The sequence below is a fragment of the Numenius arquata genome, chromosome 6 (genome assembly GCF_964106895.1).
Source record: "Numenius arquata chromosome 6, bNumArq3.hap1.1, whole genome shotgun sequence".
Classification (NCBI taxonomy): domain Eukaryota; kingdom Metazoa; phylum Chordata; class Aves; order Charadriiformes; family Scolopacidae; genus Numenius; species Numenius arquata.
In genome coordinates, this window is record NC_133581.1 from 57,845,058 (window position 1) to 57,871,228 (window position 26,171).

The 26,171-nt window shown below is 46.5% G+C and overlaps 1 protein-coding gene across 2 annotated transcripts; it reads right to left on the bottom strand.

Moving 5' to 3' along the window:
- Positions 1-1,600: 1,600 nt before the first annotated feature.
- Positions 1,601-26,171, bottom strand: NEK9 (NIMA related kinase 9). Of its 2 annotated transcripts, XM_074150086.1 has the most exons (23): positions 25,911-26,171; positions 25,451-25,480; positions 24,491-24,668; positions 22,221-22,276; positions 21,281-21,351; positions 19,298-19,403; positions 16,593-16,724; positions 15,528-15,638; positions 14,876-14,940; positions 13,917-13,967; positions 12,630-12,822; positions 11,244-11,388; positions 10,118-10,318; positions 9,670-9,716; positions 8,674-8,829; positions 8,173-8,281; positions 7,456-7,617; positions 6,908-7,078; positions 6,622-6,681; positions 5,872-6,062; positions 5,479-5,643; positions 4,555-4,767; positions 1,601-4,144 (listed from the first exon to the last, which is right to left on the bottom strand). In XM_074150086.1, exons 1-23 carry the CDS (start codon positions 26,097-26,099, stop codon positions 4,022-4,024), a joined length of 2,925 nt encoding a protein of 974 aa, XP_074006187.1. In that variant the 5' UTR covers positions 26,100-26,171; the 3' UTR covers positions 1,601-4,021. The 2 variants fall into 2 exon arrangements, with proteins under 2 accessions (XP_074006187.1, XP_074006188.1); XM_074150087.1 differs by lacking the exon at positions 25,451-25,480 and having other exon boundaries at positions 25,911-26,099.

Below are 26,171 nucleotides of genomic sequence, written 5' to 3' on the forward strand. Positions count from 1 at the left end.
AAGGAACAAAAAAATTCCAGCAGGTCCTTTTGCAAGTCCTTCAGTAACGTAGCAGCAGCTCATGGGAACGTAGGGAAAGATAAAAAGCGACTATATGAAACTGGACTAGTCAGAAGCCAAATATGAAGAAACACTCCAGCCTTCAAAGGGTAGACCAGACTCCTGAAAGAAGCTGGAGAGCTTCTGCCCCACAGATATGTGGGGCAGAAATCCCAATCCGTTGGCACATCCTAGAAAAGCATGAAGGTCCCAGAAAGGGTCAGCGCTGCACGGTGCCAGCCAGATACAAGAGAGCACAAACCTAGAGAGGAGAGAAAAACCAGACTCGAAACAAGGGAAAATAATTTGCTCTGTCCAAGTTGATCAGACAAGCAAGACCCGAAATACAGGATACCAAGAGGTGACAAGAGGTAGAAAGTAGTAAACTGGAAGCTTTATGCCAGCCTCCTTCAATTAATGAAAGGTGTAACTGAATTAACAAAGCGTAGTTCAGAAATTCAGTACCACTGCCTGTCTTGTAATATTAACTCCAATTCTCTTGCAACATGTTTCATTGACTGTGTTTAGTGGACCCTAGAAGTCAGCAGAGTGTAAATGGTGACAGGGGTAGATACACACAGAAAAGTTTTTGTTACTGTAAAATAAATCCATCTGTTGGAGACTTCTCTTAAGTGACAGGCAAACGGCTAATGCTGAGATTGAAACTGTAGATTAAACAAAAGTTACTGAAATTAAATCACCAGGCTTCACTCGTTATCTTTGTTTCAGAGCTAACCATGGGCAGTTCACGCCTCTTGGCTGAGCGATTGTTTCAGGTCAAGACAGACACCAGTATCCACAAAGTCTCTGGTAACTGGTTTAAAACAGTGGCAGTTTATCCAAAGCACCAGGCTCAGCACAGAGATTTACCCGGCTGCTTTGCTATCGTGGTTAGCGTTACCCTGGCACTACTCGAGCTGTGTTACTGACGCTTCCTCTTCTGCCTCTGCAGTACAATCCCCCTCTCAGAGACATGCTGCATTTTCAGTATCTAGATCTCTGGTGATTTAATTTAAGTCTTTAACCTAGCTCTGCCTCTTAAGACGTTTCACAATTTACAGAAAACCCTGATAAAAAGTTAGAAGAGCCAGGCATTAAGTACAGCGTGCAGGAACAGCTGGCTGAGCAGGTGTCAGGCAGGTTCTCCCTTCCGTAGGCCTTATGCTCAATAGAAACTGTTCCAAGAGAAAAAGGTATTTCTTCCCTTTGAGCCTCTCTCTTCCCATTACTCATTTCCCACTTGGCACTCTGACTGTTGAAATAAACACACACACAAAAGCCCCCTGACGTCACTAGGAGGAGATGCAGCAGCAAAAGAAAAGAGTTGTTTTGTTGTTTGTTTGTTGTTGGTTGTTTTTTTAATGAAGGGACAGAGACCCTGACATTTTTTTCCCCATAGCAAAGAACCTGCAAGCCCCTTGGCCCTCTTTCTGTAAGCAAAAAAAAAATAAATCAAACAACAGAATACCTTGAAGCCAGCTGACTATGGGCATATTTCCCCTTCCTCTCTTGGAGAAAGAAAGAAAGAAAAAAAAAAAAAAAGACTCCAAACAGAGGAGAGCGAGTTTAAACATTTATTTAAACAGAAACTCCAAACCACTCCACCCTTTAACCTTTCAAAAAAAGACAACGACAAACTAGTTTTCAGCCAGAGTGTCAGAGCAGGCATAAGTTGTGTTCCACTATAACAACTCAGTAGCAATACTAGCAGGAGACCAACACATATGGAGCTAGCACTGCAAGAAGGGGAGAAGTAAAAAGGGTTTGAAACTGCTCAAAGGCACTTCTGCCCACTTGCCCTTCCGTTTTCAGCCCAAGACGAAGGTGCTGGCTTTAAACTGCTTTTTTTTTTTGGTTGCATAGCTGGCTGGTGTGAAATCTGTGGTCTGTAACAGGCACAACCTGGATAGCGTGAATCCTCTAAGGCACATATGAGATTGCGGAGCACAGGGCATCCTATGTCACGGACCCTAATCCTCCGCTAGATCCAAGGGGAATCCAGTCTGTGCACCCAGCTTCCCAACTGCAGAGCATTGAGAAATGAGGATAGCAGTGCACTGCAGGAGAGCGACTCCCATCAGCTTGGTGCTTGCTTATTGGACATGGCTCAGGCTCAACTCTTCACTCCTCAAAGTCACTGTCGCAATGTGACCAACTCAATCATTTCTAACCGCAACAACAACCCTCAAGCCGGGACCCTAACCCAAGAACTGGCTCCGACGCACGTGGTGGAAAGGAGAGCAGGGCCACAAGGGCAACCAAGCGACGTGGCCACACCAGGGTGCCTGATGCTCATCACCTCCCAGGAGGGCTGTCCTCCTAGCCTTCCTTCGGTAAGGATGGAAGGGCGCATCGGTACCATCCTTGCCCTTGACACTGCACTGGAGAGACTGCGCTTGACTCAGCTCCAAGATACTAGCAATAGGCACCGAAGAAGTATTTCAGGAGCATAAGTTACAAGCAGAATGGTTTGGCATCCACCTCTAGACAAATGGGGAACGCCGGCTCACCCAGAACAGTCTCTCAAAAGAAGAAGTCTAGGAGAGGCGACAGGACACCCAACTCCAATAGACCGAAGGCAATTGTAGTGACATGCCATCCGTGGGGATGGTTTAAGCCTAACGAAATCACAACCCCACTCTCCCAGCAAAGGTGAGAGGGACTCAGGACTCCATAGAGGCTTCATGTAAGGCAGGGGAGGCTTGCTGCTCCCAGGGATCCTACCAATCTCAAAAGCTTAGTTCCAAGTCAGTTTGCCAATAAATTTAAGGCGAATAAAACTAACCTCTTTAACAGGAAATGAGGAAATTTTGAGCATCAGATCATGCCTCTTCCCATCTCCAATTTTCTTGGGAAAGCCTCTCGCTTCTAGAAGGACGGTGAATTCCAGACAGAGACTTGATCATTCATGGTCATCGGGGAAAGCTGCATCCTGTGACCACGGCATTAATGACCTATTCTGGGTAGGAAACTGCATTCCAGCTTCATCAAAACACTGAGTGGAAAAACACTGATTCTTCCCACACCCACGCAGAGCGTGGGCACCAGGGGCTGAGCAGAACAGAAGCCAAGCAGGGAGTAGCTACGGGCTTATACCAAGAAACCAGAAGCTCTGGCACCCAAACCAAGCCGAACACCTGGAGCAAGAAATGGGTGACTTAGTCTGAGGCCCAGACGCTTGTCACCTGGTTGGGAAGCAGGTGGTCTGAAACTGAGAACCAGAGATCCCATCTCAGACAGTCCCCGCTACTGCTATTGGAAACACCACCCGATTCACTCATCTTGGTGCATTGCCTGGAAGTTGGAAAGCTCTAGGCACCCAGAATAAAGCCTTTAAACTCTGTCTATACAGGCCACTGGACACAGCCATATGGCCAGAAGCTGTGCCTCGAGGCCAGGGACATGCTGTCTACCATTGTCTCCCGAACAGGAAGATCTCCACTGCCTCCAGAATGAGACATTCTCTGCTCCCTCTGCCCCTAAGCTTAGGGGAGCAACCTCACCGGCTGGGCCTTACCATGTGGTAGGGAGAGGATCCTAGTCCTTCACCCCTCTGAAGTGAAGGTGGCGAGTCTTAGGGTTCAGCCAGCTTCAGTACAAAACATGTCTCCTCCTCTCATCTAGAGATGCAGTGATGAATACTGGGGTCCCAAAGGCAGCTCCCAGGAAGCAGTGAAACAATGAAAGGGCCACAAGCCGCTACTGGAGCCATCGCCGTAATGGGGCCGTTCTGCCTCACATGCAGAATTGACAGATAAGGTACAAAGAGGAGCTGCTGCTGCTTCAATCACTGAGCTGGCCTAGAGCTCAGGGGCCCTTCCCCTCTCAAACTCACTCCTAGTTCATATCAAACGTACATGGGTGCTGCTCTGGAGCCTCCGGCCTCGCTCCTTGTCTGCGAGTGACCTGAAGCCAGGAAAGCCGCTCTCTGCATTCGGTTAGTGTGCTGTGAAGTTAGATGGATCCCAGTGGGCTCAGGAGACTAGAGGCTGGAGCGGCACGAGTCCGTTCCCAGGAGACACCAGGAATCTGAATCCAAGTCAGGTTTCGGATCCACTTCCATCTCCTCTTTGGCTGTTTGTGTTCCTTTGGAATGAACCTCCACCTGCCGAAACACAAAGCAGTTAGCCAAACAGCTTTAGGACCAGCTGCAAAGAAGCTAGGAGCCACATAAGGCACAGTTCCTGTTCTCCACCACCATTTGGGACTCTCTGTGACATCTGACTGCCAATACCTTCTCACCAAGAGAAATAAAGGAGAATCCCAGGTCCCTCAAGGACTGGGCTGTCCTCACAGGAAACTGTTGTCTTGGTTTCATTCCTGTTGCTACTACCAGAGCCTGCATCAGCAGCTCACACAATAAACAGGCACTGTGCTCAGTGCCCCCATTCTGCTCCAAGACAGACATCTGTTAAGAGCTGCTTCTTTCTGCACAGCCTCCACAATCTACACAGGAGCCTGAATCAGCGTAGTGAGCCCTGAGCATGGATGTGCACCCAGGAGATGGGTCCTCACCTGCTGCATCGCCTCTGTCCCCCTGCAGAACCGCTGGAGTTGGGCACTCAGACGAACAGTTTCCTGCTGCAGCTTCTTCTGATCATCCAGACACTGTAAAACCAGGCCTCGGAGGTGCGTCACCTCCACTTGCAGAGCACTGCACATGCAGCCTGCAACAGGAGACGTGGCTTTCCCTTCACCACATGGCAGGGTCGGACTCAGGCAAGTAGGCTGCAGAGACATGGAGGGGAGTCAGGCCAGGTTTGAGTGCAAGGCCACAAGAAGAAATGCAGTTGTATACGCCACAAGAAGAAACCATGCACAGAACGTGTCACCCTAGCTCATTTCCAAACTTCCCAAACTTCTAGCAGCCAAGGTCAGCAAGCTACTAGTCATTACGTCTTCAATACAAAGCCACTAACTTCATCCTTTTTCTGGGAAAGCTGCTCCTGTCCTCCTATCACCAAAATCCATCCATCCGGTTTACACCCCTTTCCCTAAGCCTGGGATCTGTGCCTCCTCTTGGGACAGAAAACTCCTGGAATAAGGTATACTCCCAGGTTGTAATTTCCAGGTGATTTCCTGTAGTTCTTCCTATCTTCAGTTCTTCTTCCTATCTCACAGCAATTTCTGCTTTCTAAACTTCTACCTTCTGCTAGGTTTCTGGGCTTCTCTTTTTTTTTCCCAGCTGCATTAACCACGTTTTTCCACAGAACTGATCTCATTATGTTCAATCTGATCAAGCCCCAGCTTTGTGTTCTAGAATCCTGTGAACTGTTGTCTTTGATGCATCATCATTTCTTATTATCAACAGCCCTCTTTTCCTCATCCAGATGAATTAGGCCAATCCAACACCCTCTTCTCAGCTCTACCCATAATCCAAACATTGCCATTTATGGTCCCCAAGAGCTTTTGGCCAAGCATTCACTTGGATAACATTACCCAGGGCTCTGTTTTGGGCTTGTTTAATCCAACAGGTTCCTCAGCGGCCACTTTGAGTCCTTGAAGTTTCTGGTAAGGGAGAGTCTCCTTCTCGGGCTCTGAAGATGCCATACTCAGAGGAAAGGGGCTGTCAGGCATGGGGATGAATTCAGCGTTCTCCAACTCCTGGATAGACAAAAGCAGCACTGTCAGGCCTGCCTGTCTTCCTGCAGCTGACTTCATCTCCTCAACCAATGCACCAACACCCTCTTGTGGTAAAAAAGGCAGCAAGGCCTAAAGAACTATCCCGTGGAGCACAGAACGTTTCAGAGCATCCCTTAAAGGTGGAAGGGGCCACTTGGTTTTCCCCAGCCTAGATCCCCATTTTAAGGCATTTCTGAGACACCACATTACCTTCCGCAGCCAGCCAGGGCAGGAGCTGCTGTCACCACTGTTGCCTCCCTTAGCTTCTGTGGTGCTGATCCAGCCCCCCAACTCACGATCTGCTTCCATGGTTCCCCGAAAGCCTCCACTGGGATTGGGAGTCTCCGCTTCCTGTTCATTATCCTCTTCCTCTCCTCCTCCAGTTGTGCAGCTCTGAGCCACTACCAAACAAGAGTGAAAACTTTATACTTTCTCCACCTCTGCTATTTCTGTTGCCAAACCCCACCTGAGCAGAGAAGATGCAGAACGTGGCTGTATGGCCACGGTGAGAGCTCATGCTAGCAGCATCTCTCTCAACAGTTTATCTCCTACCACTCACTGCAGGCCTTCCCAAAAAGGCTTGTGTGCAGAAGTCTTTTGCAGCTTCATGGCCCCAGCCCTCCCACAGGTCCAAGAAACTGGACTCCTCTCCAGCAGCTTCCCCATGGCTCCCCTTCCCTTCTCAGCTGCCTCCAATGAATTCCTCTCAGCCTTTCCTTGTCAAATTGAAGTTCCTCAACTACAAAGGCCTTGCTGCATCCATGTTCTTCCTCTGCTTCAGTTCTTTCCCAGCTTTGGGCCATCCCTTCCAATGCACGTCACCAGCTAGATTTCCTTCCCCTGAAGAATTCTGTGAGGCCTCTCAAACACAGAGAAACCATGCCGCAGGACCGAACTGCACCCACTCAAACTAACCACTTAATGCACTTAAGCCACAGCTTCTCTGGACAGGTTACTCACCAGTACCAATGGACAGGCCACTGCTGTTGGATCGGATTGTTTTAGAGTTCAACACCTTTTCTGCAAGAAGAGAAACATGCTTTCAGTTAGAGCGCCACATGGAAAGCAAGACAACTCCTATAATGGCATATAACAATGCCAATGTTGCAGGCCTAGAGCTCAGAGCAATTTGCCACATTCCCCCACAGCAAGCTGGCCTGTTCCCAGGCAGGATTTCCCTAGGCCCTGGCAAGCAATACATCATCACAACCAAGATCCCAAAATTTCACCCTAAACTTACACTTACCGACAATGATGATGGTGTGCCAGCCACGGCATGACAGGTCTGGAACATGATGCAACGATCCAAATATTGGCCGAGGCCATGAGGTACAAATATCTGATCCATGAGCTCTCTCGGTCGATGTCATTGCCAGACGTCCATTCCCACCATTGCCCCAGGCAAAGATATGGTTGTCTGAGGAAAGAGAGATTCAGGAGCATCAGTTTCCTCCCTTCCTGTCGGCCTATAATTGCTACAAGGATCACAGCCTCTCTGCATAACTGGTATCCCAAAGTATCTAACCCACCAGTTCCATTTTGCCAGTGGGAGAACAAACTGATAACGAACCTGCAGGCAGCCACCAAGCTGGCACTCTGCAGCCCCAGGGACAGCAAATGCTTGGCACTGCACTGGGACAACTAACAGGGCCAGACAGCCCCAGTCTAGAAGGATTTCTTTATTTCAGTGCAGTGCTGCGGGTGTGGTACAGAAAATGCTCAGTGGGAGCCCGTTAACCACCCTGCAGATCTAGTTCAAAGGAACCCACCACAACTTTGCAAAGACCCACTCACCGTCAGTAGCAGCTATGGTGAATTCATCTCCACATGAAACCCTGATCACCTGCTTACCCCCCAGGGGGCCTCCCAGCAGGTTAATTCCCAGGTGCTTCTTATAGTCCCCAACACCAAGCTGTCCGCACTTGTTGGAGCCGAAGGTCAGCAGGCGGCCTCGCTCTAAGAGGAGGAAGGAGGAGACAGTCACAGCAAGGGCCCAACTCTGGAAGCAGCCATGCATGCAGAGAACTAGCAGCAACAGCCCGTGACCAGGAAGAACTCTGCTGAGAAGCCAGCCAGGCTGGGAGGGGACAGTGCCAGCCAAGAGGAATGGCTTCAGCCTGGAAACATCTCCCTACCTCCTTTTCCCGTTGCTCCCCTTTTCTGATGCTGGGAGCTGGGACTATTCACAGCCCTCTGAATGGTGTCACTTGGGCAAAGCCTAACTCAGCCATAAACGACTGCTCTGCTATCCCAGAGCATGATTCTTTCACAAACTTTTTTTTTTTTGTCCCTTTAAAAAAAAAGGGCAGGCTGACCCGGAACCTGATGTTGCTGCTTCAACTGCTGGCCAGGAGGCAATAGTGCTGAGGAACAGAATGCTGGATTCCTGGAGCAGGCATAAGCCCTGCTACCAAGAGTACAACCCTCAATGTCAAGGGCCAGGCTGAAAGGGCAAAGCTGATGTAAAGTCACCCAGCAACCAGTATTCACTTCTTGATAGATAGGGCTCACCATCAATGGAAGCTGTGTGTGTCTTCCCTGGAGAAATGGTACGGATCTTGTAGAAGGACAGCTGCTTGGCCAAAGTAAGGGAAGTGGCGTATGGCACCTCGCAGTATGTCTGAGAAAAGACATGTGGGTAAGCACAGAGTGAACAACTACACATTCACCAGCTACGACCTACTCAAGCAGGTCTTGGCAGGCCACAACATTAACCTAGACAGTCCCAACATGGGTATGGTAAAGAACTGCCAGAATCCACATCACTGGCCAAGTCACCCTGGAGCAACTCGCTATCAGTTTCACTAACTCAGATCTGACATAAGCCCATAGGACAGGCAGGAAACTGAGGAACAAATTGCTGCTTCCCACAATCCCAGTATCCATTGTCTTGGATTGGAACTAACAAATTGGCACAAAGCTAATGAACGCTTTGTCACTGTCACAGCACCTCCATTTCCCCATATACTACTGACTGCTGGGAGCTGGAGCCAGGGACCCAAATGGACTTACATCATGGTTGATTATTCCTGAAGTGCACTGATTCAGGCCCAGCTTGTTGAACTCGTTGAGTCCACATGCCAACACTTTGCCTGTCTGGGTGAGCAGGAAAGTCCCATCACAGCCACAGTGAACAGACACGATGTTTAAGGTCTTCGGAACATCCACCTATGTGGAAGAAATATATCCCAAGAAAATCAAAATTGCAACACCTACAGAAGCTGGCACATGGAAAACATAGGGGGTTAGAGCAGTGGTTCAGCTCGTCTGAGCACTGGAAATACCCGATGCAGTTATTTTGAATGAAGGTGGAAGAATATCACAAAGTCTATAGCACACTGAAACTCCGGTCACAATGCAGAAATTCAAGGTATTCTTGACCTTGCGTCCAGACACCAGCGAGCCAGCACAGGAACCAGAAATGTGGTGCACAGGTATCCTAGCCAGCTGGGGTCTACAGGCACCAGACCCAGTCAGCAAAGCAGGGCTGGGTCTGTGCTGTATGCGTGTGATACTCTGTGATCACAGATACTTGGCTTCCTGGCACATCCTTTTTGGTTTCTAACCCCCAATGGGTTAGGTTACTTCAATTACCTCTAGCACTGTATTTCAAGAGGGTTTTACTTTCAACTCATCTTTAACTCATTATGCCAAAGACTCCCAGTTGTTTACGCTGCTGCGAGTTTCCTTTACAGACCCAACATGCAATTTGGTATTTTCTACTATGATTTCTACAACATTAAGTTTGGCATTTCTAGTTCCAGCTTGGAGATCAGAGCAATGAAGCTCCAAGTCACGATGCTGGCTGGTTTGGGAGTGGCATGTCCCCTGCCATAATCTCCATGGACAAATGAAGCAAAATAAAGTGAGGAAGTAAAGTTTAAACTCTTGCAAACTCTGTGATACCTCAGAAAAAAAACACTGGAGCCTCAGATAGTTATTATTTCCAAACAGCAACTAATTTAGATTTATGCCCATGCAGGTTTTGAGAAGTAGTCACAGCCCTACCTTCTGAGGGGTGTAGTGATCTTCTTCTGAATCTAAGCCCAAGCGCCCTGCATCAGTGAAAACACTTCAGTTAGAAAGGGTTAGGTGCCCATCCCTAAGAAATGGTATTGTGTCTCCATAGTCCCAAAGGAATTTCCCTACAGAACTAGAAACCTGCTCGCCTACATGCATCATTGCCTGCCAATCCTCAAGGTAACCCAACCCCACTCACAGAACAACTGTCCTACCCACAAGGAAGCCAAGCGGCACCCTAGAGCTTCCCAGAGTGAAGTCCCAAGGGCTCAGTCCCCAGTTCCCCATTCTTACAAGGAAAGAAAGCCCCAAAGAAACAATGCTCTTTGTCCCCAGGACAGCCCTCACCCAGACCCCGCATTACACACCTGCACCAAGCCACTCTCTGGAGCAGCAAGGCCCCAGTGCCTTTAGGTTCCAGGGAGACTCTACCTACCATACTCTCCACAGCCCCATGTGTAGACTTCTCTGTTCCTGGTCAGCACTGCCACGTGGTTATCTCCACATGAGACCTGCTCCACAGGGTTGGTGAGAAAGAAATCCAGCTGCAGTGGCTCAAGGACTTCAGAGCCGTAAACCTTGTCAACGCCAATGCATCCATAATAGTCTGAGCCAAAGGCATACATCTGGCCCTCATCTGAAGGACACAAGGGAAGCTCAGTCAGCACACAGAGCTTGTATCAGGCTGCATATTAACCTCTCGGGACAGGGCCATAGCAACCTCTTCTCTGTAACCCTACTCCTCTCTAGTGCAGAAGAATGTCATCAGGAGAATATGGAGTCCTTTCTTGTTCACATTAAGATGGGTGACCTTACACCACAATCTGCAGTTATTTCAGGCCACCAATGTAAAAAAAAATCTTGAAGCTGCCACTTTCTTTAACAGAAACACATAAATTGATCCTGTGGCTCCCAAAGTCACTCATCCAGCACACTGAGGTTCTGAGCTTATCTCTGTCAAACCTCTGCTTTTCCAGCACTGACAAAACAAGCTGGAAACTGCCTTGTTGAGAATTACGTTTCCATGTGTAAAGTGAGATTCAAATTCTTCTGTAACAGACACCACCACAGTTAGCACATCTTTAAAAGTATGAGCAGGGTTAGAACTGGATATACCTACCAGGTCTCAAGCTTTCTGAATTAAATAACGAATCACAGATACACATCTTCTTTTATCATTGGGTGACTCTTTTCCCACACAGTCCAAAAAGAGCTTTAAACACATTTACATTCTTGACTTCATGCTCCTCTGCCTTTAATACAGGCACGTATGGAGGCAACACATGCACTAGTAAGAGCAGGGTAGCCCCAAGGAGCTGTGCTCAACACTCAGCTTCATCACAAAAAAGGAGCACATCATTAGCAAACACCTAGCCTTCCTGGGAGTCAGTATCTTCCTCTGTGTAATAATGTTGATCTATCTCCACTACCACACCTAATATCCTCAAAACTGAGGGCTGAGCAACACGCAGGACTCTCTCGTTTTTGCACAAAGCTGCTCTGCTAGTCTGATTGTGAAGGCAAACATCTCCACAGCACAGAGGTCCCCTTGCAGCTCTCACCCGTGATGCACACTGTGAAATCATCTCCACAGGACACCTGGCGAATGGCTTTTCCCTGAAGCTTCTCGACATGCTTTGGCTGCCGGTAGGAGGCTCTGTCTCCATGTCCCAGCTGCCCATGCAGCTTGGTGCCTCCCTGCATATTCTGCAAGACAGAAACATCTGGTAAGGTTATGTATCCACAACTCCAGAGATGATGCCAATAATTATAGCACCTCAAACAATCAACAGAAGACAGCAAAGAGCAAGAGAAAGCGTGTCAGCTACTCCAGGGAAGGGAATGCTATCTATGTGGCATAACAGCAGGCAACATTCTAAACAGTAGCACAGGCTTTTGGGCAGTTATGCACTAATGAGGAGTGATCTGGTCTCAGGCCACCAGCTGATGAGGAATGCCTGCTCCTTTCTCATCTGCCAGGCTACAGAACCCACTGCCTGACTCAGGACTGAAATTCACCGTTTTTGACCTATTTTTCTAATTGCTAATGGCTGCAAAAAAAACCGTAAGATGAAACAAACATCACTGAAGTGGCCAGACCTATCAGTTCTACAGGAAAAATAAAACAACTCTGAGTAGTGTTGAAGCTAAAACTAAAACATTAATAGTCAGCTGAAAGTTTTCAGTGGCCATTCTTGCAAGAACATCCAGCAAATGACTTCAAGTTGCTCTCCTCCCGTTTGGAACTCTTTCTTCTCTCAGCCACCTACCAGTATTTTCTAATCTGTCTTAACAGATTTTATACCATCAATACAAAAGCCCTTGGAAGCCTGGAGAGGCAGAATACTTCCACATCACTGACCACCAAAGCCCAAGAAGACAGGATTCAATTGTTTTAAATGCATTACATGCCAACATTTTTTTATTCACTTTAAACTATTTCAGAATTTCCACTCATCATAAAAAGCAGAGTTGTTTAGCGTAAGACATCTCTGTTTTCATCCACAAGCTGCCTCACAGATGACATCTGTATTACAACAAGGTCACTCATCCCACCCATTCTGATCTTGGAAAACCTTCCTCAAAAATACACAAAGCCAACAGAGCATCACAAAGCCTTCAGTGCATTTCTATTAGACAGGAAGGGAAAGAAGAGATGTTTGACTCAGTGTCTGGGCCTACAAGCCCACCACCTACAAACCTCAAGTGCACAGCAAGTCTCCAATACACTTCCTGGCATGATGGAAAACTTCTCCCAAAACCACAGTTCCCTTAGGAGACTTGGGTCAGCCCCAAAGCCTGTGGCCTCACACAGTGTGCACGGCAATCAGAATCTCTCTTTCCAAGCTGCTCGCCCATCTGATTCTAAGAGACTCATGAGCAGCCAGCAGTGGATCTGGACTCTCCTCTCCCACCCTTATCCCCTTCCTGCAGTTTCTCTCACTTACCACCCAGGTGTAGAGCTCCTTCTCCACTGTCACCACAGCAAAGTGAGTGTTACCAGCACACACCTGGCGTGCGCTGCAGCCACTTTTGATGGCATCCAGCTTCTGGGGGGTGGACTTCCCACCTCCCCAAACATACACCTCACTAGTGCGTGAAGTCACCACTGCAATGGGAGCCTCATTCATGGTACTTGACCTGCACAAGACCCCCCCACAAAACACACATGCTTTTAATAATGAGTTTGTGTTCACTGTCAACACTCATAATGCTACAGTTGTCTACCAGTTTCCCCTTCACAACCATTCATGGTTTTTATTTTCACAAACTGTTCTCTTTGTTGAGCGCCTGTGAGGCCTCAACTGCTATAGAGAGATTCAGGATCAAACCTGTTTCAGAGCAGCAGAGAAAGTAGCCTCCAGGAATAATTTTTAAAAGCCTACAATCTAATTTCATGTCACTCAAAAGGACCGGGCTTTCACTGATTGGCCATGGAGCTGTTCTCATTTGTGAAAAATGAAAGCCTTATGAACAGTCATGAAATCTTGCTCAAAATACAGAAGCATCCAAAAGGTTCTAACTTCCCTCTATCCTCTTCATTTAAATTATAGGCTTCCATCTGAGGGCAAAAATGTAACTTTTTGATGCAGGTAAGAATCAGTTCACAAGCAGATTGCAAAATGAAAGCTGTAATCAAAGCAAACTGTGAGCAAACCATGAACTGGAACAACTTCACATAAAGTGCTCAGATAGTACTTCCAAGTTTATGAGGAAAAAAAGGTCAAATTCTATCTGACAAATCCACAGAAAAACAGCTACGCATGTCACGGAAGCTGCATGCTTCACGGAGCAACCCCACTTACAGGCTTACTGGGGACTGTGGAGAACCTCTGCATATATCCAGTTTTATGAAAGATATTTATATTAATTTAATATTCCAACATTCAGACAGTGATATTCTTCCTGCTCAAGGGAATCTGTGTGAAAGGAGGGATCTACATTACACCCTCAGATATGTAGGCTGTAAAGACTACACCCTCAGTGGGACAGATTACAGCTGCATGGGGCCCCCTGAGGTAAGGCTTCAGCCATTCATATAAGCAGGATATAAAAGGCAGAGTAAAACGTAGGACAATAACCCTGTAACAACTACGTCAAATTCCCGGCATTTAGGAATCTTTTAAACTACACTATTTCATTACGGTTGTCACAGACTAACACTCTGGGCAAAGTTCCTCTCTGGGGAGCCGTTCTCTCCAGACTTCCTTTCAAGCACATGCCCAAATAATTACCTTGGTCGCTTATTTGGCCCATTAAGCAGTGTGACTTTCTCTTCCATCTCCCTGCCAAAGGAGAAAAAACGTTTTAGGAAATAGCAACATCGCCCAAAGCGATTTACTGACAAGCACCACACACAGACTGCTTTCCTTTCCAATAAAATGCTGCTCCCTCTTGGAGGAAACGTGGCAGCTGTTTACCAGCTCACAGCAATACACAGTAAGTAGGGCAGAAGTAATGTACCATATAGTTAACAAACTTCCGGGCTAGCCAAGGACAACGAACTATATATATATACCAGAATGTGGCCAACCAATACCCATATTGCACAAGAATGACCTTAAATGGCTAAATATTATCGGGATTTGGGCTTTTACCGATACATACCGCAAGACAAAGCTCAGACTTTGCTGACTAGCAAGTAAAAGGATCTTGGTATAAAGGACTATATCTACTGCCCCTAAGAATTCTGGCCCACCTTTCATAAAGACAGTGTGTGCAGAACAATGGTCAAACTAAGCTAAAATGGACCACTTTCAATGCAACTCTCTCCAGAAGAGGGAGGCAACAAAGGGAGAAAGCAGAGGTCTCCATATTGCACGAGATGTAGATTTTGAAAGGTCTTTTCCAATGACTATAGGAGGATCTAAGGGTAACCCTTCATTCAGAGATCTGAAGAGAGGGAACCAGCATTCCTCAAAGCAGCCTCACGGTTCTCAATACAGCAGCTTCTAAGCCAAAGGATGCAAAGACCTTTCTCACCGTAGCCATGCACCAACAGGCACAGCGACTGATCAGAAGACGAGACTGCACTTCTCTCTTAAAGAGGATGAAGCGCACTTCAACAACTGCCTTGCAACAGGCCAAATTAACTTTAGGCCTTTGCTTCAAAAGCATGAATGCCACTGGTCTGCACAAACCCTCCTGCTCTCCCTGGCACCTGTCCAGGCTTCAGGGACGACCATCTGATTACCTCCTGCGTTTGCTGAGAAGGGGATGTTCAAGCAGTTCATCTGCTGTGGGTCTCTTCTCTGGATCCTGAAAGAAGCGAGCAACAAGTCATTCTCTGGGAAATCCTGATCATCTACAATGAAATCTTGGGCCAGATTTCAAGCCTGCACGGACCTCCTTCCCTGACTCCCTTCAGAAGGGAAAGAAATTAATCCAAGCTTTGGAACGAATAGGGATAAATGCCAGGGATGTGTGGGAGGGACTTCCACGCTCTGAAGGTATCAATAGTATGTTTGCTTTCAAATAATTAATTCCTTACAGAAACTCAGAGTCATGGTCAGAAAGCCAGAACCTTAAGAGACTGTACTGAGACAATGCTCCCAACTCCGCAGCACTGCATTAGAAAACAATTGCTTCTTCCAGACCATTAAATAATCAGCATCAGAGTAAATCCAGCATCCCTCCAGAGCCTGCAGGGCTGCATGGCATCTTGAGACAATGCTGTCAGAGGACTGAAGGAAGCCCAGCCTTAGTGATGCCTCAGGCCTCAGAGAAATTATCCAGCATCAACAGCCCTCGTGCTGAAACAGGCATGTCATTCCCCTTCACCCTCGAACTTCATGGCTTAGGCAGCTGGGAAAGGGTATCTGAAAACTAAAAAGTATCTCACCAACCTGATCAAGACAGGAATTCACCATTTGGATCAGCTCCCGGGAGTAGACAGTGGAATCAACCTCCATGGCTCGATTTCCCTGTACAATCTTCACACAAAGGTTCAGGGGATTCTAGGCAGAAACCAGCTGTAAGGGAACTGAACTGGACAATGTGTCCCATGGGGAGAGATGCTACAGGACACCATTATTTTCTTCCTCCTTCTCTGATCAGGTCACATCCTTCGTCCCTGCCTAGCAGCTTCTCCAGAAGCCCAATAATAATTCCTGCAGAAATGGTACCTCCAATAGCTAAGACTTGGTGGCAATATCCAGCTTTTCACCAAATTCCGTAACAGTGGAAGAAGGGTAGGTTTCTCCCTACATGGAATCTCCTATGCAGCATATTGCCATTGAAACACCACATAGCAGCAAAGTTACTGGGGATTCAGTAGCCATGATGAGAGAGAGTCAGGAAAGGATGGTATTTTCACATTGTCTCTTTAAGAGTTACAAAATCTTGCACATAGCAGCTAGCAGCTTTTCCCATCTCATGGCATAAGCTGGCAAATCACATGTGCCAGCCAGCAGTGCTCCCTTTCACCCTCCCCATGCCAGCTTGACCACACTTCTCTTGCACCCAAACTTTGAGAAAGGGTAACAGAATTAAATCCTATGAAATCTGAAGGCTGGAAATTTTTGCTACAGAATGCTGCACCAAAAAATTCACAGCTAGTAATGCTGAAAAAAACCAGACTACACAATCACAAACTTCCTCCTTGTAGAGAAAAGGAAGTCTCATTCACAACCATGATACAAATTAGCGCAGCTTGCATTCTGCATCTGGTAAACCCAAGGCTGCAGACAAGGTTTGGCAGAAGCCAGAGAGGCATCTGCAGTGCAGGGTAGGGGAAATCATGCAGACGTTTTCTCTGGCTATCGCTGGCACTCTCAGGCCACTATTTTCTTAATCAGCAGATATAGACAACAATGAAATAAAAACATGAGTTAAGAAAGCTATGAGCCAAGCGTGAATCTCAGGGTGATAAAAAATAAGGTTACTCAGCCCATCCTGGTTTGCAGACTTACAGTAGCATCAAAGGTCCTCTTCAGAGTAAGCAGCTCAAAGATGACACAGCCCACAGCCCAAATATCTGATTTGAAGTTGTATTTCACACCCTGGCAGAGTTCTGGGGACATGTAATATGGAGTTCCTACCAGCTAGGAAAAAAGAACATTCAAAAATCAGAAATGATCCAGCAGCCTTGAATTCAGGAGTTCCGTATCCATCATGTTCACAGAGGCCCATGAGCATCAGAGCTAGATGCAGATGTGACACAGCACTGAAGTGACACAGATGACGCACCCCACCAACGTGCTGGAGGGATGGGAACAACAAGCACGCTTCTTCCCTTCTCATCCACAAGCCTGTGCCTGAGTTTCTTAGAAGATCCCAGACACCTCTCTGCTCAGATCCTGATGTGGAACATACTTCTCAATAGTCATGAGAACACAGCAAGGACTTGCCCCCCTCTTACATATGCTACATTTAGAGGTATTCAGGGGATTACATACTGACCAGGCATATGTAAACCCTCATAAGACGCTGAAGGAAAAGGGATCTAGCAAAGCTTCCAAACACAGGTGCATGCCCATGGCTATGGAGCCACCCTGTCTTATCCCAAGCTACTGCCAGGACAAAGGCTACACTGTGTCCAACAAAAGAGGTGTTACTTTGGGGTCAGTAAGTAGAAAGCTGGCGTGAGTCCCACCTGAAAGGCTTTCACTTGAGAATGGGCTTTCCTGAACAATTGGTTTAAAACAAACACCCCACACCACACTCAAAATTCCCAAATCCAGCACTTAAATACAGCAGGCCTCCCAGCTACAACAGAAATAGTGGCGTACCTCAGAGTCACAACAAGGAGACACAGAAGAAACATGATAAAAGGTGTAAGAATGAAGCTTCCAGATTAACAGAGCTCATTCCCTAGCAAGGAACTAGACAGCAAAATAAAATGAGAAAGATGGAATTTAGAAGAAGGGAGAATATTTATAGTTGCCCTCTTTTCAGCTCTTCCAGCAAAGCTCCAAGGAGTACAAAGCTGGCCTTTCATTAGGCCCTGCCAGTGCACTAGGTACCTAACGGGCACATGCAGAATCCCCCACCTCCCCTCCACTTCCCATTCCTGAGCGCGACAGCTGGAGAGCCTGGCAAGTCCTAGCCATGGAAAGGTTTAGAAGCCCACCTACCTGGAGTATCATACAGAGAACTAGGACAACCCCACCTAGTTGGAGTATCACATGGAGAACTAGGATGCTGCACCTAAACCTTTTTTACCCCTTGATGTAAGCTTTCTGCAAGACAGACACAGGACATATTTCCTACATCTACCTCGGTAAATGGGAGAAAGAATTGAGAAATCAGCATTTAGTAAGCAAGACATTTTAACAAATTGTAATTTGACTGTTACCATTACAAATACCGACAATAACATGTTTTGCACTCATTTCACAAAAAAAAATTAAATAAATTACTACCAGACCACCACTGGTCATTAAGATCACAAATTGAGCAATTAGTCCAGAGCACAGCCAGCATATGCAGAATGAAATATGATTGAAAGTACGTAGTTCAAAATTTTTCAGAAGTGAAAAAGGAAAAAAAAAAAGCTTGCAGGTGTAGATGAACGCACACAACAGGCAAAAACAAACCTGGAAATTCATAGCACGGACTGCACTTCCTCTGAAAGCCAGAAGGCCTTGAAAAATGTGATGAAACAGAAGTGGTTTTGCTGCAGCCCAGCTGAGCAGGGGCTTTATGCAGTAGCCTTGAGCTCCCACTCACTGTGCAACTGCACAATAGCGCTCCTGTTCTGGAAGGAGGTTGGCAAGTATTTAACTACACATCCGAACAGAACACCAATAGCTTGCATTAAATCTAATAATACGGCCTGCTAAGAGGAAGTGCAAGCTGGCTTGCATCCCAAACTATAATAAAGGCCTTTAGCAGATAGGAGCTCCAGATAACGTCTCCCTTTCCAAGCCTAGTGCTCACCACAAAAATTAATGGAGCTGGGAAATCCAAGCTGAGCCGTTCAGGTGCCTGCAATACAGCTTACCCTGTGTCATAACTCCATCCGCAAAACTGCTTTCTGGAAGGCTCTGGAACAAAGCCAGGCTTGACAGCATTCTGGTAGAATTAATCTTTCCTACAAAGCTCTGCCCCCCGCCTCTGACAGCATTACCAATAAACCATACACCTGGTTACCATAAGAAGCACAAGTGCCTTTCTTGCTTAGCACAGCAGCACGACCAAATTAATTTAACTTCCTAAGCTGGACTTAACTAGCCCAGAGGAAAGCGCTGTACTGATGTGACTATACCGCTGTCTCTGTACCTTCGGACTGCACTGCCTTCACATTACACAGATTCACCTTTGGAAGTACCAAGCCCAGGTACCAGGGAAATAAGAGCAGTGCTCTCCAGCACAGCTGTACTGGCTCTGACATAATTCCATGCCCACAGTGGCACTTATCTTTAGTCTACTGCTGCTCTGCAGACAGACAGATGTTCAAAAGGTAACCTGGGAGCAAGGATAACTGCAGGCTGCAAAACACCAGCAAATATGCCAATGTCAGTGAGATAACACTGAGGGAAGTTGAGAGGAGAGGGAAAGGAAAACCACAGAAAACAAGCAGCAAGAACGTACAGCATACCCAGCCTCCTGCAAGGCACGCAGAGAGGAAAGAAAATCACACCTCAGTTTACACGCAAAGGTGGCAGATACTCACAGTCTCAGCCATAGAGTACTCGGAGTTCAGCTTCTTTGCCAACCCATAGTCTCCCAATTTAATCAGGTTTGCTTTGGTTAGAAAGATATTTAATGTCTTTATATCTCTAAAAGAAAAAAAAAAAAAAAAAAAAAGAAATGCAAACACTCAAATATATTTAAAATATTTCCGGATTTCAGAGTTTTCCGCACATCACTATACCTCCCCCCCAAAATCTACTTCGCCAGTGCTCTCTCACACACACAGAGCTCTCCAAAGGCAATTTGATTCCAAGTACTGAGGCATAACTGCAGTTATCTGTGTTTTATCACATCCCCATACAAACACAACACAGTTTAAAAAGCTCAGGCTCCAGACACCTATGTAAAGGCCACAGATCAAAGATAGTTCTTTTCCCCCTCTGAGTCTCTTCTCATATGAAGGTCATTGAGCAGGTCTTATTTTTCCTAGTTTTATAAATAGACCCAAGCCAGGAGTCGCTGAGCTCACTGAAAACATAAATGTATGCATGAATATGTATGTATGCAAATACAAACACACACATGGAGGGTGTGAAACAGATGCCACTCTAGAACTTAAGCACAACATCCCTTTACCTTATGCCTCAAGAACAACTCTCTATAACACGACAAACTATGCCCAGAAGATCAAAAGGCTGATGGCCACAAAAATGCTGAATTCCAAAACTCATTGAAAACACTTTCTCACAGAAAAATTTATATGTATTTTCACAGATCAATATAAGAGGCAGTAAACAGAGAGGAAGCCCCCACAGTATGATACGTTTTCCATGGCCAACACTTCGTATCACTCCTTTTTCCTAACGTACCATCAACAACTTCCCAGTGTAGATCAGGACAACATCAAGTAAAGCAGCACTTTGCATTCATCCACTTAGGGCATCGCAAAGTCCTGGGTCACTCTGACAATGTCTGCAGCAGAAGGAAATCACTGCAAACATTTAAATAACCGTTCAATTCATTATCATGGAAGGATTTGTGGCCACGTGTTCCTAGACTGTGAACTCTGCTGTGAAGATGGGCAACAGAGGTGGTGAGAAGGAAATCGCTGCAAAGCAGGAAAGACATGACATCTGCTTTAGGTCAAAAACAGTTTGCTGAGTGTAGGGTACCAACCCTTCATTAGCAAGGCTTGCCAATTACCAAAGATTCAGCACAGCAGCAACCACGATGCCATCCCACAGAAAACACCCTCACACAGCTACGCTCATTAGCTAGAGAAGGATGTTGTGCAGCACACGACCCAACCACACTGGAAACAGCTGTCTACATGCGCAGTACTCCCCAGGACAACACGGCCTCTGTGAAGCCCACATAAGCCATGAAATTTGCCCCTCCAAAACAGAAAAGGGCAACAGAAAAAGGTCATTAGCTACTCATTAAAATCTCAATGTCAAAATTGCCACTGCCAGCCAAGAAGCTATATTACTTCCTTAAATAACGGGCCGAAGAAATGAGATTCAGCCAAATGCAGGACAAACCTTTCACCCGGGTTCTATTACAGCAACAGACCAATGCAAAGTCTCCATCACTGTCAGCCTCCAGGAGTTACAGAAGGATGTACACGTTGGTTTGAAGCTATTAATTGTGGAGCGGGTAGGAAGTACCTTTGGCCTGTGGTAACTGCTCTTTCTACCCACTTCATTTAGGTGCTATGGCAATAAAGGGCAAATTTACCTCCTTCCTACATTAGGAAGATTAACTCGTTTACACAGCTGCAGCATCAAAGACAGCAATTCCATTTTCATATACAAAATCTCTTGCATGTTTATCACAAGATGGTTTGTAGCCCAATAAGAATTCTTTACAGAAGTGATACTTAACATCTGGGCAGTCCAGCTATGGTTTGGAGAGAAGCTCAGTGCTTGCTTTAAACACAGAAGCAAAGGCTACCCAAAGGAGTTCTGCATTCACATCCAGGAACCGCACTGGTTACTTCAGCTTTACCACACACCACGCTTACCTGTGAAGAATTCCTGCTCGATGAATGCAGCTCACAGCTGATGCAATTTGAAAGAGATACCAAACCACCATCTGCAAAGGTAGGGACAAAAGCCTTATGTGAGAATCAAAAAACACCTCCAAAACTCCGTATGTCCCTGTCACACAGAGGCACAGGAAGAGGGCCTAGCCATACCAATTAGATGCTCTTTCAAGCAAGAGTATGAAAATCTAGAATCTCCTGTTTTGGAAATCTCTGAAAAGATATTCCAAAGTGTACATTGTTCTGCTGCTGTTCATGGTGTCTGTCCTGACAAGCGTCACAGAATTCAATGAGTGAAAAGACTTAGGAATGACAGTAAATGACCACCTGGGAAAGATCTACAGTTGGGCTCTGTGGAATACGAACTGCAACCATTTAATATTCACCATGAACCAGAAGGCCTTAAAAGTCATTATATAAGATAAATAAGTGTAATCATTAACCACCTCAGCATGAGGTGGAAGCAAACAGCAGAAAATAATTTTAAAGGAAAAAGAACAAAAAAACCCCAAAAAACTATGGTGAGACAAATTCAAGGTAATTACTCAGAAAAGAACCTACAAAATCGTTAAGAGCGAGAAATTGAGTACCAACCAGGAAGAAACACAGAAAGAGGTCTTAAAGTTAAATGTTAGCCAAGATGATAAGGTGACCAAAGCCAGTTGAACGCTCTCTTTCATTATTCCTCCCTTGGAAGTTTATACTGCTGACAGACAGCCAAAAAGGAAAATAAAAAGTTTCTGATAATCCATAAATGCTTGCGATATGCAACAGCAGAGGAAGGATACCAGTCCCCGGATATACACAGAAATTCCCCACCAGCACTACGGAAAAAATGTTGTATAAATACTCAGATAACAACACAGATCGCTTGAACATTAGGCCAGTCCCACTGCTCCCTCAAACCACTCCAAATTACCTCTTCTTCAAATAACTTGTCTTTCTGCCGCAGAATCTTATCGTAGAGGTTCCCTCCTGTAATTGTGAGTGAGAAAGACAGAGAGGTTCCTGTTAGTTAATGGCAGCAGTTACTTTGCTCAGGTACTGCTGGGAATACTCCAATCCCCTAAGAGATCTGATGAATCGCTACAGCTCTCCCTCAGCACTCTTCTCTTAAACTGGTCAGGCACTAACAAAATTAAGTTATTCTTCCATCTAAGAACTTCAGTAGCATATCTACGCTTAAGCAGAGACGGTTCTTTTTAAACACCACCATTTAATACTCTCTGAAAAGTGAATCAGTAGGATAGGCTAGCAGTCCCTACACATTTTGAACCTGAAAGCGCTTCTTGGGATATGTAAACATTTATAACCTGTACACCAAATCACGCAAGATTGTCCTGCTCAGCATTATATATAAATAAATAATACACTTAAAAAAGAGAAAGAAAGCAATTACAAGTTCAGAGTAATCCCTGAAAGCATAAATTACTGCCTTTCCCCACTTACTGCCTGGCTCTGACCTGCCTCTCTCCATCTGCCCTGCCAAATACATGGGTGCAGAATTCACAAACCGTTGACAACAGCAGCTCCACCAACAGGAGCCTGGAATCAGCAGACTCTTCAGGGCACCTCAGAATTCCAAGACGGCAGACTGAAAATCAAGGAGAGCTAATAGAAATGATGCTAAGGGCTGCAGGCAGTGAGACTCCCAGTCAGATTAGCATCCCACCAGTACATCCCAAATCTCTGATCACATCCTGTTGCTATTCCATTCCCCAATTATCATACATTATATCCTAATAGTAACAGAACACCAGGCCCTCTCCCATTCCCACGGGGGTGGTGCAAGCCAGCTTTCTGCTGTATGATTTTCATGGGCCAATTAAATAGTAAAACCTTTGGAGTCTGACGAGTGTCTGATAGCAATTAGTCCAGCCTTATTTTAAAAAATTACTCACAAATTATCTCAGACTTCTACTCTGTAACAAAAGCCACAGAAACAATTATTAACACACTGGCAAAACATCCGTAAGTCTAAATGAGATTCCCTCTTTCTTATGTCCTTAGTTCTATACCACTCAGACATATTCAGGCAACGCAGGTAATTGATTATTGACCCAAAGTAAAACAAGCAGTCTAGAGACATAAACAAACATATACAGACATCAGTACTATGCAACTTCTCTCTATATCCTGCAATTAATTTATAACGGCCCCAAGCATGCAGTCTTTTCGGGGCAGGTAAATAGCTCACACAGAGTACTCCTAAAATAATAGTAGCATCAAAGAGCTACATTTCCCTACTCTTGCACTTGACTCCACCCTGTATAAGAACAAAAAGCAGAGAACCAAAACCAGCTTTGGACAACCTGCCAACCAGGGTGTTTGACACCTTCCAAAAATCCTTTGCACAACTCTGTTGTCCTCCCTAACCTGTCCCAGTGAAAGCAATCTGTCCAAGATGATGACAACATGATGATAGTCTTTTCCATCAAAAAAAACATTTCTGCTGATAAGCCAAGGCTTAATGCAATCCACAAACACACAAAGGACACCCAGCCAGGGAAGCTGTCCCACAGTGTCAGCTGTACATTACACCTCTTCCAGCTGCCTGAGAGCAGCTGCAATTCAGACCCTCATATCAAATCCTTCTACATCTCCATCCCCTGCAAAGTCCAAACAATACCACCTGATCTACTCTTGGATGGAATTTTAAAATTTTCTCCACCACCAGAACAAGAAGATTATTTTTTTATAGCAAGTGTAGAAGCTGGTAGCACAAGGCAGGAAACAAGTCCCGACTCCAGTGTACCACTAGGTTTTTAAGCTTTGATTTAAAACTGCCGAATGGAGAGGTCTATTTAAGAGATGCTACTGAAAACCAGCCCTGCTCTGTACTAGCAGAGACCCAAACATCCTCATGGTCTTTTCCCACTGTCCTCCTAAAAGAGCATAGCAAGGTGCCTTATAAATGTACATTATCAATAACCCACTTCTTCCACTGCACCAGCTACTCGGAAGACTTGAGAAGTCATCTTCTGCCTGAACTGCCTGCGCTAACTACTGGGCTTCTTTCTTGGGCACCTGAGACACAAATCAATCAGGCAGCTCCTCAGTCTCTTCTTGAGAAACTACACAGCAGAATTCACCTCTGCTCCCCAGAGGACACCCCAGGAATACCCCCTGGAGGAGGGTGACTCAGCCACCCGGCAGCTGCCTGTGTGTAAGTGGGAGTAGGGACCTCACCATTACAGTACTCCAGCTCAATCAGCAGCGTGGTATTATCCATGAAGTGATTGTAGTACGCGATGATGTTCTCGTGCTGCAACAGGGCAAGGATAACAATTTCATTCAAAGCATCACGGCGCTCCTTTTCTGACAGCCGGGTAAGGTCCACCTCCTTCCACACTACAAGTGAGTCATCCTGAAACACAAAAACATCTTTTAATTAAAAACACACTACTGTGAAGAGAACGGTATGTGCTTTTATGGCAGGAAATTAAAATTTCAGGAAAGGTAAAAAGACTTTCCTGCCTCTTGCAGATTTCAGACAAAGATTCTTCACAACAATAAGTTTTGAGGTTTTCTGTCTGTTGCTAGGTACAGTGATGGCCTGAAGCCATCTGTCTAGCTGGACAGCACTTGCTTTAGGAAAAAACAAAACAAAACAAAACAAACAAACAAACAAAAAAAAAGAAAACATACTGCAAGGTTTCCAGGGAAAGACACAGAGTTTGTTTTGTTTCAATAAAGACTAAGCACACTCTGGTTCAATATAGGGAGAACAGTGTCTTTCCGATCCCGTAACTGCAGGTTATCATACAAGAGCATAAGCCATTACAAATACACAGGTATTCTTGTAAAAAATAAATAAATAAAAAAAAGGAAACAAGAACAAATTTAATTTGCCCTTGTGAGGCCCACCCACGTTGTCAGGCATGCTGTGAGTGATCTCCTAAGTGAGCTGCCTTCACTTATAACTGTCTGAGCCCTGATGCCTCAGGGTGGCCTTCCCCCAGGAAAAAAAAAACACCACCAAAGAACTTCCCTTGGGAGCCAAGTCAAGCGCTTTTCTTTGACAGCCGCTAAAAAACACAACTGCCATCGAACTGGACGGGATTAAACGACTTGGGAGCAAGGGGAGGAGTGGCTTTTCAGCCAGTTTCCCCTCATTTTGCAGAAATGCTGGTCCCGCGAGAGAGTTACCTGTATGAGATGCCCCCATGTCCTCTGTGACTGGAATAAAACATAGAAAAAAAACGAGGAATCTATTAGCGTCAGAAGAGTCTCCCCGTCTCCCTACGAAACCTGAGGGGACCAAGAGACTGGTGGTGCTCAAATGTGCCCAAACCCTCTCAGTCACCCCGGGGGGCTGTCAATCAGTCACCCCGGGGGCTGTTGTCACCCCGGGGGCTGCTTTCACCCCGGGGGGCTGTCAATCAGTCACCCCGGGGGCTGTTGTCACCCCGGGGGGCTGTCACTCAGTCACCCCGGGGGACAAGCCCTGCTGCGGCTCTTCGGGCACCGGGGCCTCCGATAACCACCCCGCTCGCCCTGACAGCGGCCCCCGGCCCTCCTCGGAGCGGCCCCCGGGGCCCCCTTCCTCGGGGGCAGCGGCGGAGGACGAGGAGGAGAGGGCCCCTCTGCCGCCTCCCGGGCAGCCTACCTCGGTGCGGCGGTAGAGGGTAGCCTCGCCGAAGGCGCCGCGGCCCAGGGTGCGGATGGGGATGTAGTGCAGCTCCTCCTGCTCGCCGGGCAGGCTGCCGCCGCCGCGGGAGCCGCCCCTGCCCGAGGACTCGCTGCCGAAGTCGGAGCTGATGGAGTCGCAGTGCCGCTCGTACTCGCCCAGCGACATGGCGGCGGCGCGGCCCGGCTCTCCCTCAGCGAGGCCCCGCGAGCACGACGGGCTCCATGTTGGCTCCCGACG